The sequence below is a fragment of the Prionailurus bengalensis genome, chromosome A2 (genome assembly GCF_016509475.1).
Source record: "Prionailurus bengalensis isolate Pbe53 chromosome A2, Fcat_Pben_1.1_paternal_pri, whole genome shotgun sequence".
Classification (NCBI taxonomy): Eukaryota; Metazoa; Chordata; class Mammalia; order Carnivora; family Felidae; genus Prionailurus; species Prionailurus bengalensis.
The window spans coordinates 23475214-23487843 of NC_057348.1; the positions used below are offsets into that span (position 1 = coordinate 23475214).

Consider the following 12630-nt stretch of genomic DNA (forward strand, 5'->3'; position numbering starts at 1 on the left):
CACAGGTGATATAGCACGGTGGTTAAACGAGCAGGCTGCAGAGTTAGAACAGCCGGCTTGAAATTGTGGCTCTGACAGTAATGAGCTGTTGACCTTGAGCAAGTTTCTGAACCTCTCTGTGGGGATAGGAATATCCACCTCACAGGGTAATGGCGAGGAATGAATGAGATAATATATGGAAAATGCATGGTACAGTTCCTGGCAAATGGTAAACACTCAATAAAGGTCAGCTATAAACCAAAAATGTCAACAGACTTTTTCTTCCCTTAGAGTTAGTGGCTCCCCTGAATCTAAAACCTCAGACAGCAATGGCATATGCCCTCTAGGAGTATTGGCAGCCTCCCCTGGGCCCAGTGAGCACAGCACACATGCCTTCCTCACCGCTAATGATCTTCTTCAGCAGTCACTGGGATAAGCCCTCCTATGAATGTCATGGAAAGGCCCACATACTTGGAAAATTACACATTGAGTTTGCTCTCATTTCTGAACTTGATCTGATGCTCAAATATCGTCATCCTGCACTGTGAAACTATCATCCCTTCCCCATTTTTGACGCTTAAGTTTGGCTTCAGGCAACCAGTTGACATAGTTTCACATGGAAATGCCAGTCCTGCTTTCCCACCAAAGTCCCTTCCCACCTTTCAGCACACTCTTTCCATGTGTCATTCTCCTTTCATGACTTTTAATTAAGCCTTTGAGACCATGTCCCTCCCTCTCCCCCAACTGCCCTCAAGTGATGAGGTCCCCATTAAAAACAGCTGTGGGGACTCATTAAGTTCACATGCTCTGGCTTCTCCTCTGCACTGAAGACCTGGCCCAACTCCCTCAGACTTATCAGACACGCTTTGCTTTGGACCCATTCCAGCCCCTCTGTCTCCCTCCATCAGTAGACTCCCTGAGCCCTGGCTGGAGTGCCCTGGGCTGCTGGGTGGAGTCAGTATGGCCAGATATCTTCCCATCTGGAAGAGTAGACATCCTTAGTTGGCCCAGGCGGTGCCTGAGCCATGTGACTTGGAGGGCCTGGCCGTGGGTCTGACTGAAGACTTTTGAGGAGCTCCATTCCATCCTGGGTGAATGTCAACTTTAGAGATCCAGAGGCAGTACTTCACATACTCATTCATTCCCTCCAGACATGTTTGCTAAGCCCTTTTATGTCACCCCTGGGGATTCAATGGGAAGTAGAGTCAGAAATGGCCTCTTTCCTACTGGAACTGACTGATTAGCAGGGAAGACAAGTGTACGTGATTATCCACTGTGATAAGTGCTGTGAATTAAACAAAAGGGGTGATCTGGGAAGGTTTCTCTGAGGAGATAACATGTAGGTCAACTGAAGAGGGAGGAGATGACATTGAAGACAGTGCCTGAAGCCAGAGAAGAGCTTCACGGGCAGAGAATACCACGTGCAAGGCACTGGGGTGGCCGCAAGGCACTGGGGTGGCCGAGGTTAGTGCACTCTATGCAAGCGTGGTTGGCATTCGGATGGAAATGGAGAAGGAAAGTCCTGCCCACCTCTAATCTCAGCCTGACCTGTGGCACCGTTGTCTCACACTCTCATTTTCTTCTCCCACTCATCTTTCCAACAGCCTCCCTCTCCTAATGAGAGCACCAGAATATTTGCAAGGAGAGTGGAAGATGAGAACGTTCTCCCCTACTGGGGCAATTTGGAGGAGATGTTGGGGGCAGTGAGTGGATATAAAACTTCGTATTCCAGCGCAGCTGCTACCCTTGCTTGTCCAGAGGAGTCAAGATAATAATCAATGACTGGACTTTGTAAGGCCTTGTAGGCATTGCCTCTGGAATCTGAAGGGTCTCCTCGAAGTAGGACAGACTCGGGAAGGGCTAAATCCAAGCCACCTGGTGCCTCCATGTCTAGAAAGACTCCAGTCAGGAGGGGGTTTGACAGTCAGTGCAGTAGCTATTGAGGGCAAGGGCACAGGGCATCCTACCAAGCACTTCTTTCCAAAATAACCACTTTGCAACAAATTGTTTAAAAGACAGTATCTTGATAAAGATAGTTGGCCAGTGATGAATAGATACATCATATGGTGTGAGGTAAGGGTCAGACTGCTCTACAGCTGAAATATTAGGGTTGAAATTGTGAGACGTGGAGAAAAGTAGTAAGGAGTGACCCCTTACAGTGCACACCTGGAATGCAGAGACCCAGGCCCTACCCTCAGATGGAAGAACCAGCCCTCCCCCTCTGTCTCTCTTCCTCTCTCTCCCCACAAATGAAAACAACAGGCAGTATGATACTGGGCTTCTAAGTGAGTTGTTTCAAATCATTGCTCAGCCTGCACCAACCAAAACAGGCAGAAGGCATCCCCCAAAAGAAAAAGGTTAAACAGAAAGCAACAAAGTTCAGCCAACCTGCCTGCACAACCTCTTGCTATGAACAATGGAACAGCTTCCCTTTCTGAGGAACTCTAAATTCATAGCATTAGGATACTAATTAGGATAAAGATGATGCATAGTAGGTGATCAATAAACACTGTTTGCCGAGTGGATGCAAGCACAGGTTTTTGACTACTTACTGTGCCCCGTGCACCTTACACTGTGCTCAACACTTTGCACTCACCCTCTCATTTAATCTTCTCAACAACCTAACAAAGGGTTCTTGCTAGCTCCACCTTTTAGGTAAGAAACCTGAGACTCACAGTGGTAAAGACTTTGCTCAAGGTCAACTGATAGCAATTGCTCAGAGTCTCTGATTCTGAAGTGGATGTGTTAGCCTGGGGGCTAAAACCACCTTCTGGTTAACACAGCCTTGGTGCTGTGTTTCCTACTCCCAAGTACCCTTCCTCACTGCCTTTCCTTACCACCTGTGACTGCCCAATTCCCATGGCCTCTAACCTCAGGTATCTGCCTGATCTGCCTTTGGGACAGGAATCAGACCTCTCTGAGCAATCTTGACTTACCCAATCATCATCAAGAAAGTTTTTTTTTTTTTTTTTAAGGAAATCAAATTCTCTCTGCCTCTCTTTCTCCCTGTCTGCATTTTTTTTTCAAACAACCTCATCCCTACATGTTTTATCAAAGGTGGCTGTGGAATAGGCACTTGCAATATCTGTCAAAATGTAGAGCTCTTTCCTCCAAGCCCTTCTGTCTGACTGTCCACCCTTAGGACAGGGTGATAAGTGGACACCTTCTAAGATGCTTGGCTTAGTTTGTGGGGAAAGTAGCATAGTGACAGAAAACTGAGAAAATATCTCCTCTGTTTTCTTTTATTGGAGGAAAGGGAGTATGGAGAAGACAACTGAATAATTATTGTAAAGAGACATAGAGAAAACAGTTGATCAGACTGGAATCTGGCAATTCTGTCCTTACTGCCCCATAACCTGGTACTCTGCTCACCTAAGTCCATGGCCCGACTCACCTACACCACACTTCCCAGTAATCATTTAATCTAAGCACTTGCTGGTAAGGCTGCCTCTTCAGGAAATCATCATACTCACATTAATGACACAGCATCCTTGATTTTGACCTTGGTTTTTTTTCAGTGATTTGTATCACAACCTTGGCCATTCTGTTTCTTGCTTAAAAGGGTGACCAAGTATTTTTATAATCAGTGCAAACATGAAATTCAAAGCTACCCATCAATAAGCATGGTCTTCTCTGCCACCAAGTTCCTGTCATGGAATCCTAACTTAAGGGGGAGCCGGGGGGGGGGGAAGGGGGGGAGAAATGAATGAAAAAAAAATGTTAAATGGAAACATAGCCCGAGAAGTAAATGCCAATTTGTACTTGGTGTAGAAGAAACAAGTGTCATACCTCAGTCCTTACCCAGGAGCCCACCCACTATGTTGGAGCAAAATCTGAGGCACCTGTGAGGAAAGTGGAAGCTGAAGCATATAATCCTCCAGGAGCCTTGGCTGGCCCTCTTGTTCCTCTTTCACTTATTTCTGGTAGGATGTAGACTAATGTGATCCACATGACTGGATCAGTAGTGCATGTGTAGACTATAGGCTAGCAGAGCTCTGGGAGATTGCTCTGGGAGAGTCTAACCTGCCAGTGTCTTCCCATGTGATTGGAGCTATCGCCAGCATCACTTTCCTGGACTTCATGGAAGCATCCTTCTTTCTCAAGATTTTCAGTTGACTTTTATATCTATTGGCCTTGTACCTGCTTTGTACTATCCATTATTTACAACATTAGATGGAGAGGTAGTCACCCTGTGATAGCAAGAGTACTCATTGGCTAGGCATGTTTGAGTGGAAACTAATTTTATAATTAGGGGTGGAGGTGGGTATGATGACTTTGATTCTCTATGCAACTGGGAGGATTTAGTCAATACCCACACGTGGAGGCCAATTCTGTTCTTGTATATTTATTAATGAAATGGAGGTTAGCCTCCCTTTGCTTCAGTAAAGGATCATGACATTCAAATAAACAAAGATATGGATTTGTCTAACATGACCCAGGGGAGCCTGGCTTAAAACTCATAGGAGTACTAGTGTAATCTACAGCATTCCTGTCCAAGAGAACTTTCTACAGTGATGGAAATGTCCACAGGTATAATCACCAGCCAAGGTAGTGCAAAGCACTTGAAATGTGACTAATGCTCCCAAAGAACTAGATATTTAATTTTATTGAGTTTTAATTCACAAAAAAATTAAATTTAAATCTGCATATAGCTAATGGCTGCCATGTTGGATGGCACAGCTCTATGGGATTGCTTTCATAATGCTATCTTCAAAAAATGGAGAAGGTTTGTCAAGATTCCCACCCAGTAGGGCCCAAGTAGTGTCCATACAGCTAAAGAGCTTCTTCAAATAGCAAGAGTGGAACCTGGTTACCCAAGTCATTCATTCAGCCTTCTTTGGACAACCGAGAAAAACCTGATTACTCACCAAAGCAGCCAACTCTTTTATAAAAGGTGCCAAATACAGTTGTTTGGGCCTCTTTAAAAAAAAAAAAAAAAAAAGGTGCCAGCATGGCTTTTAAGTTTCTGCTGATTCCCCACCACGACCTAGTAATAAAGGATGAAACTTTTGGACCAACTCATTGCTGGACTTTTGTGCCTGCCTGAAAACAGCTCCACAGATAGGCAAATGTCCCAGAAAACACCAGCCCTGTGGTGGCCCGGAGCTAGGGGGAGTTTAGCTCAGGGTAAAGATATGTTACAAATTAAATGTTGCAGTCGGTATGTAAAGCTGCAATAAATAGAAACTGAGTTACATCAAGGATGGAATTAAACCTTAAGTTTAAACCCCACAGCACTGTAATTAAAACTTAGCCTGTAGCAAATCATTCACTTGAGATTAAAGTACTGTGGGGGAAGCAGAGGTTTGGGTTTACCTTGCTGTCTACAATTCATAAGTCTGAGCTACCAAAAGCTAACAGCCCTGCCCCCAAATCCAGCTCCCAATTAAAAACACAGTTTGAAAACCTTTAGGAGGCCTGAGGGGCCCCTTTAACAGAAGTCTGCCCCTTCCCCCCTGCCTAAGTCTATGAACAAATTAAAAAATATTACCTGGTCCCCTGATGGTCTTCTGAGCCGACACAGTGTTTTCATTAATACATCATTAGGGTAATGACATTGTGCTGGCGTTTTGCTTTCAAAACAGCCTGCATTTCAGCCGCGATGCATGCAGGCTCGGGGCCTGTGAACACTTTGTTCCTGGGAAATAGTCTTCAGGTCATAGAAAGGGGTGGGGGTGGGGGGTGGGGGAAGGAAGATAAACTGTAATTAATTTTTTAACATGTATTCTTTTTATCCTAATCTGGGATGTTCAAGGCTTGCTTAGTGTTTTGTTTTTGTTTGTTAGTTTTGCAAAGTAAACACTGGGGTTAGCTTAACCATGGCCTCAACTCCTAGAGCCAACAGGCATTTCCAATTCCCCCCCCAAACAACCTACAGTAGGTTTCTCTCAGGTTAGAAGTACGTCATTTTGTGTAAAAGCAGTCGGAGGATCCAAAGTTGAAACTGTGGTATTTTTTCTTTTCTAGACTGTGAACTGTTACCTCATAGACAATAATGGGTTTATTCTGGTGTCTGAAGACTACACCCAGGTGAGTGAGAAATTTCTACCAAGTCAAAGTAAGGAGCTCAGGATGGGTGTAGGTGAGGGGAACAAAGGGTGGTGTTAAAACTTTGAGACAATGATCTATATTTAAGAAGTAATAGCAGGAGATTATTAACCCTTATTTCTGTCCCTCTAAAAATATCACAGCCTACTTCTCAGCAGGCCCCAAAGAGTTTTTACCTCCCAGTTGGGGGGTGGGGGTGGGGCAGAGCCCAGGGTCTGCTTTCTCACTCATAAAATGTTCAATTTGTAGAACACTTGGCCTCAAAAGTAGAGGTGCCTTAAAGAGTTTGGACAATTTGAAGGAGGTTTCCTTCAAATTTAAATACTTTTTCCATATATATACACCACACACACACACACACACACACACACACACACATTCCAGCATAATTATTCCTTGTGACTTTCTTTCTGGTTTTAGCTTTTTAAAAATCAGTTATCTGGGTTCAGGGATTAACTTGGGCTGTCAACACTCAACACTGAGGGAAAAGGATCCAGAAAGAGAGAAGAAATTTTCTTCATTTGACTGAGCTGTACACAGTGTGAGGCAAGGGAAAAGATATGGGAAGACACTCAGCAATGGGGCCAAGAACAGAAATCTCCAGAAATCTCCACTGTGTTTGGAAATCAAAATAAGAGTTCAAAACAATAGCATTGTAATGGAGAAAACAGGTTTCTCTGTCTTTTTTAAAGTTTATTTATTCATTTTGAGGGGGTGGTGGGTGGGGGGAGAGAATCCCAAGCAGGCTGTATGTGGTCAGAGCACAGAGCCAGACGCGGGGCTCGAACTCACGAACCATGAGGTCATGCCCTGAGCCGAAATCAAGAGTCAGATGCTGAACCAGCTGAGCCGCCAGCGTGCCCCAGGTTTCTCCTTTAAAACTATGCACAGAAAAACTTGTTCTGCAATTAGAAATTAAATTAGCCTATTCAGAGATCTGTGTAAAACACATGTGTTTAGCATGATAAAGGAACACTAGAGAAGGAGGTGCGTGGTCTCTGGGACGCGCTCTCTTCCTTCACTAGTTTGGGGGTGGGCGCCTCACATTACCTGCCTGAGCCTCCTGGTGGGCTCTGTAAAAGGATGATTGACAGCCATTTTATAATGAAGTCCCATTTAAATCATTTGAAATTTTTTAGCAGTCAACACTACGATAGGGCTATTAATGCCTAAATAAATTAGTTAATTGTCCTTAAGTTGCTAAGGAGTCTGACCTCAGTGCCTTGTTAATTTATCAGAACTGGCTCTGGGTCACATGTGGAATTGTGCTTGAATTTCCCTTCTTATCCATGAAAATGTTGTGGGAATCTTAAATGCACCTGTGATGAGAGAAAAGCTACAATGTTAGAAATTAAACTGCCCACAGCCTGTCTCCTCGGATGCTCACCATCACTGGACGTTGGACAGTTGGTAAAGATCAGATAGGAGTGAACCCATGACATAAAGCCAGTCTGAGAGAGTGCAAGAGCCCAGAGGCCTATGATAATATGCCTGTTTGGCTGGGAGGAAAAAAAACCCAAACTTTCAAGAGTCAGTGGAGCAGGAATCCAAATTAACCACCTTTGAGGAGGAACCCTGTCCTCCCACCAGGATGATGGAGGGCTGAGATAGGAGCCTGGTCCCTGGGGGTTCTCGACTGGCCCACAGTGTGACCCACTCCTACCCAGTCCCGGCCTGCACGTGCGCTCTGCTCCCTGCTGGATCTCTCCCTGGGACAGCCCTGCAGCGTTGCCCAGGGAGCCAGCTGGCCTGCTCTGCCTTTGTTTGATGTTGTCTGGTTTCCTGCACCCCAATTAGGGTGGTTCTTCATCTAACAACCAGTTCCATTGACACTGGCATATTTACACACACAAAATACAAATGTCCTAGCTCCTCGCTGCAGCACACACTCATAGACTTTGCAAAAGATCCCAATTGTCCCTGGAACGAAAGAGGCAATGCTCCATATTTAGTCAGTGAAATGTCATTTCCTTCTTCTTCCTCTTCTCTTTCGTGACTTTCTGACAAAGTCTTTCTATGCCTTTCTGCCTGAAAACTCCCAGGAGCGTGCTTGAGGTCACTCAGTTGTAATTTGAATCGGGATTTAGCTAATACAAAGCCTATGGAATTTATTAATTCAGGCTCTGACGGTAATGCCCTCCACTCACCCCACACAGAAGTTATAAATCCTTAGAGCACCCACCGTAGACATGGGGGTTCTCTACTGGTCTACACTGGCTCATTCCAGGGTGTTGGCAGAAGAAGGCTGTTGTCCCAAGCTCTTTTCAGCTGTACTGCCTACACCCTCTCCCACGAGACCGGGAGGACTATGGCTCCAAGAGCCTGGAGGGATGGGCAAGGATGTTAATTTTTCATCCCACCATTCAGAGTATGCAAATCTCAGCCAACACCAAGAGCTGGTCTGAGGCAAAAACATCAATCAGGTGGTGGGGAAGGGCTGCTACGCCCTAAATGCCCTGAGGACGTAGGGGTGAGCCATTAGAGGTCTGATTAAGCCTCTTCAAGGGGCTGGGCCCTGGGCTGCCTGATTTGTCCACATGGTAACTGCCCAGGGACACAATTGCGTGTGCTCTTCAGAAAGCGATTTTGAGAATAGATGCATTCTCAACAGCAGGAGATTTATAGGGCCGATGAAGAGGACGGCTACATTTCCCTAAACAGGTCATCCAGGAATTATAAACAATTCTTTTTATTACTGCTTGGGAAGGCCTCTCATAGCTTGTTTCTTTCTACGAAGCAGGGTTTTAATCACAAGAGACTGAGCGCAGATGAAGGCTTACTGCATCCGGGTGTGGGGGTGGGGGGGAGGGGTGTGTGCGCGCATGTCTGTGCGCGTGTGCGCGCGCATGCGTGTGCATTTCAGTTCCAGTGCTCCGCTTGCGGTTTGCGAAGCCGGCGCTCTTTGCAAGTGCCGCGTCTGGTGGAACCTTGCCGTCAGCTTTCTAGTCTGCTGCGTAATCCCACCACTTCTACTGATTGTGAGGACATACTCCACTTTAATGTGACAGCGCCTTTTGCTCCAGAACACAGAGCTGCGCCCGTTTCTATTCTCTGGTGATTGGGCACATTGTTTATCTATACTTCCTCCTGGGTCTTCTTTTCTTCCCCGCAGACTGGAGACTTTTTTGGCGAGGTCGAAGGGGCCGTGATGAACAAACTGTTAACAATGGGCTCCTTTAAAAGGTAAGGATTTTATGGCCCCCTGCGCCCCCTGGAAAAGTTTGCCTAAATAAAATAAAACGAACCAAGGTCAAATAAAGCAAGCCCAGACTTGACCCCTGCCTGGTTTGTACGGGTGTTCATACATCAGAAGATCTTGCTGAAATTCGATGCCTCTTGCATGAGTGTTAAGAGTCACAGAAACTCAGCTCACAATGGGTTTCCTGTTCACCCAGAATAGGGTTTATTGGAGGCCAATACTGGAGTCAGAGCCTTCGCTGGGACGCAATGATAGCAGTCTCAAGCAAGTGGCTGCAAAGACATAGGAAATGTTTTCCGCTGGCTAAAAAGGAGGACTGTATTTTGTCTCACATTGGCAAACTGGGGAAGGCTGCTAGAAATCTGGAAATGGGGGATAAAAAGTGACAGACACCTGCCGATACAATTTTGGAAAATCAAGTGAAAGGTCTCAAAACCTGCCCCCAGATGGAGGGAAGTTAAAATCTGCTGCTAGAAGAAAACCCAGATGGTGCCCAGTTCTACTGGCACCTCGGTCGTGAGCGCTGTCACTGACCCTAAGTGAAGCTTGTGTATGACAGCTTCCGCTTGGCCCCACTCTCTCCTGGGCAGGATGGCCATGCTTTGGGGGACACCAAAGCCTATGGGAAAAGCCATCTCCCCAAGGAGATCAGGATGTCAGTAATGTCCCCCACCCCACCCCAGAGTCAACAGGAAATGACAGTCTTTGAAGCGGTGCTTTCGTGGGCATATTTGATGCCGTTAAATACATAATAGCAGGCACTACAAGGATGGACCTCGGCTCGCCTGTGAGAACCACTGTTGCTGGTGGGAAAGGCAAGCCCCTAGTCATTACTCCGTGCAGCTGAATGGCCAGGAAGTGTTAGCTCAGGAAATCGGACTTTTGAGCCAGTCAACAAGACCAACTGAGCGCTGTGCTGAAAGCAGGGAATTCAAAAATGATGACCCAATTTTTGAGATTCCATAGCTTGTTTGTGCCAGAAGGAGGGGAAAAAAGAAATGATATAAAAAACTGGCATACCTCCAGCACTTATGCGCTCTGTGACACACTCACTTGCCTGCCCCCAGCCTGCCTGCCGCGGGGTGTTCAATTCCCTTTCTTAAAATTCAAGTGCGGTATTTTCCTCTTTTGCTACACGTGCTTGAAAACCCTGCTTGGAGCTGGGCTTGGGTTGCTGTGGAGTTTTCCAGCGCTTCTTAAAGCTTCCCAGGGCAGCGTCTGGATTGTCTGCCCTGCAGGGCACCACTGGTTGTTCCTATCTTGACGTGGATGTGTGTGCATTTGTGTCCTGTTAGTTTCCTTTCGACTCGGTGGTGGGGGAAGACAAAAGATGAGAATAATCACACACGTGTTTCTCATTCGAAAGCATATTTTTCAACTTCTTTAACAAAATCTTTTTTTTTTTTCCTTTTCCCTCTTGGATATTCTTTCAAAAAGCTTGGTGGGAGAAAGAGAAAGGTTGTAGTAGGATTGTAAATTCCCAGTCTTCTCCTTCATGTGATTGAAGCATGGTTGGCATGAATCTAGAACTTTCTTTTGCTGTGAGAGTAGCTAACATATTTGAAAAAAGGGAAGGAGTAGGGACTTGACACAAGTGTAACAGTATCTGTTGTCCTCTGGGAGTTAGCTGACAATGATCATGAGCCTCTTTGAAGGGGCCCTCACAGGGGCCACCAGAGCAATGAGAGTTTATGTTTATGTTTTGGAGTCAGATGGATTGGATTCAAATCCAGACTCTGACATTTACTAGCTGCGTGCCTTAGAACTGAGTCAAGTTACCTCTCCAGCTTTGGTTTCCTTATGTGGAAAATGAAGGTGATAATAATAATTACTTCCATGGGATGCTGTCAGAGTTAATGGGGTAATAATAAGCAGAAGGCCCGTACCCGGTGCCTGGCATATATTAAGGGCTCAATGATGGCTAGCTGCTGCTGTGATTTGTATCGCCGCGGATCTTTGCTCAGTCTTGGCTTCGCTTTCTGCTTGGCACCAGGTGGTGCTCCTTCTGCATCCACACACCTCACAGCAGACTTCCCACGCTGCCTGGCGAGGGGGCCTCCAGCATTGGGGGTGCTGCGGTGCCCCTGCCTTTTACAGCAAGCAGTGTGTCCTCAGAGCATAAGGGTGACAGTCGTTTTGTTCAGGGAAGGCCTATATTTCAGCAGCACTGAAGAGGTAGCCCAAAGTACCTGATGGTGCTCTGGAACAGAAGTTGTGGTCCCCGTGAAAGCAAGCCCCACCCCGGAACACAGGATGCCTGGAGGCTGAATTGCTTTGGGGACGTGATTGAACCCAGGGAAAAGCCCAGGACCCATTCCCTGAATTCACTGACTTCCCATCTTCTCTCCTCTCAGTGTCTTGGACAGTGCCAGGATGGCACAAGGTTTCTTGATTTGATCTGGTTGTATCCAGTCCTAAAACAGGAGTTTCACAGACAAGAACCCTACAAACCACTTTCTCCAGAAAGAGCTCACAGGGGAGAACACCATCCCCCTCTGTCACCTTCCCTTTGTCTCTCTCCCCTGGTCCAGATTTGCCGCCTCTCTCTCTAAAGCAAGATGATGCTTGTTTACATGACAGTGGACTCTTGCCTTGATTGTGTAGTCACTTATCTGGTGACCGGATGGCCCTTCTACTTAGCAGCGTCATCAGAGGGAAAGAATATCCACTTCTGTGTCTACAGCACCATGGGGATGGGAAGGAAGCCACAGATTTGTGCAAATTACCAACTCAAGGGAGCTTCAAGAAGGTTCCGTGGCAGTGTGTGCAGATAATCTAAAAGACAAAATGGTCATTCGTTGTCACTTTAGCTCAGTCTTTGACTTGACTCTGTCTACCCTGGTTACCTGTGACATAGTATGATGGGCCAAATAACATGCTAATAGCTTCAGCAGTGTGAAAGTAATGGTCACAGTGGCTACCTTCCAGGAGCACCTACCCCACACCAGACCTGAGCTGCACCTGACAGATCTTACCTCTTGCAGCACTTTCCAGTACTCTGTGGGACAGGTATAAACAGGACCAGCTGCATCATTTGTAGAGTCCAGTGCAAACTGAAAATCTGGGGTCCCTTGTTCAAAACCTATTAAGAATTTCAAGACCGCCAACAGCAGAATATTCAACGAAGCCTGGGGCCCTTCCAAGTACAGGGTTTTGTGCAATGACACAGGCTGTATGCCCATGACGCTGGCCCTGGGTATAAATATACCCATTTTACAGATGGAAATAATGAGGCTTAGAAAGGTTAAGAAGCTGCCCTAAGTCTCTGTGTAACAGAGCTGGATTCAAACAGCCTGCAGTTTGAGCTCAGAGAGAATTTTCTAGTGTCTGCCCTTAACCTGGTTCTGTGTAGAGTAGCATTGAGTTGTGCATGGAGCTTCTTCCTGTTCTGTTTGAGAAGTGAA

At 46.1% G+C, this 12630-nt stretch overlaps 1 protein-coding gene across 3 annotated transcripts in view; it reads left to right on the top strand.

Moving 5' to 3' along the window:
• Positions 1 to 12630, top strand: part of CACNA2D3 (calcium voltage-gated channel auxiliary subunit alpha2delta 3) — an 860144-nt gene that overhangs the window by 771071 nt on the left and 76443 nt on the right. For all 3 annotated transcript variants that reach the window (XM_043587660.1, XM_043587659.1, XM_043587661.1), the window contains 2 exons: positions 5947 to 6009; positions 9140 to 9210. In XM_043587660.1, the coding sequence (XP_043443595.1) occupies positions 5947 to 6009; positions 9140 to 9210 (134 nt within the window). The remainder of the gene's footprint in view (positions 1 to 5946; positions 6010 to 9139; positions 9211 to 12630) is intronic.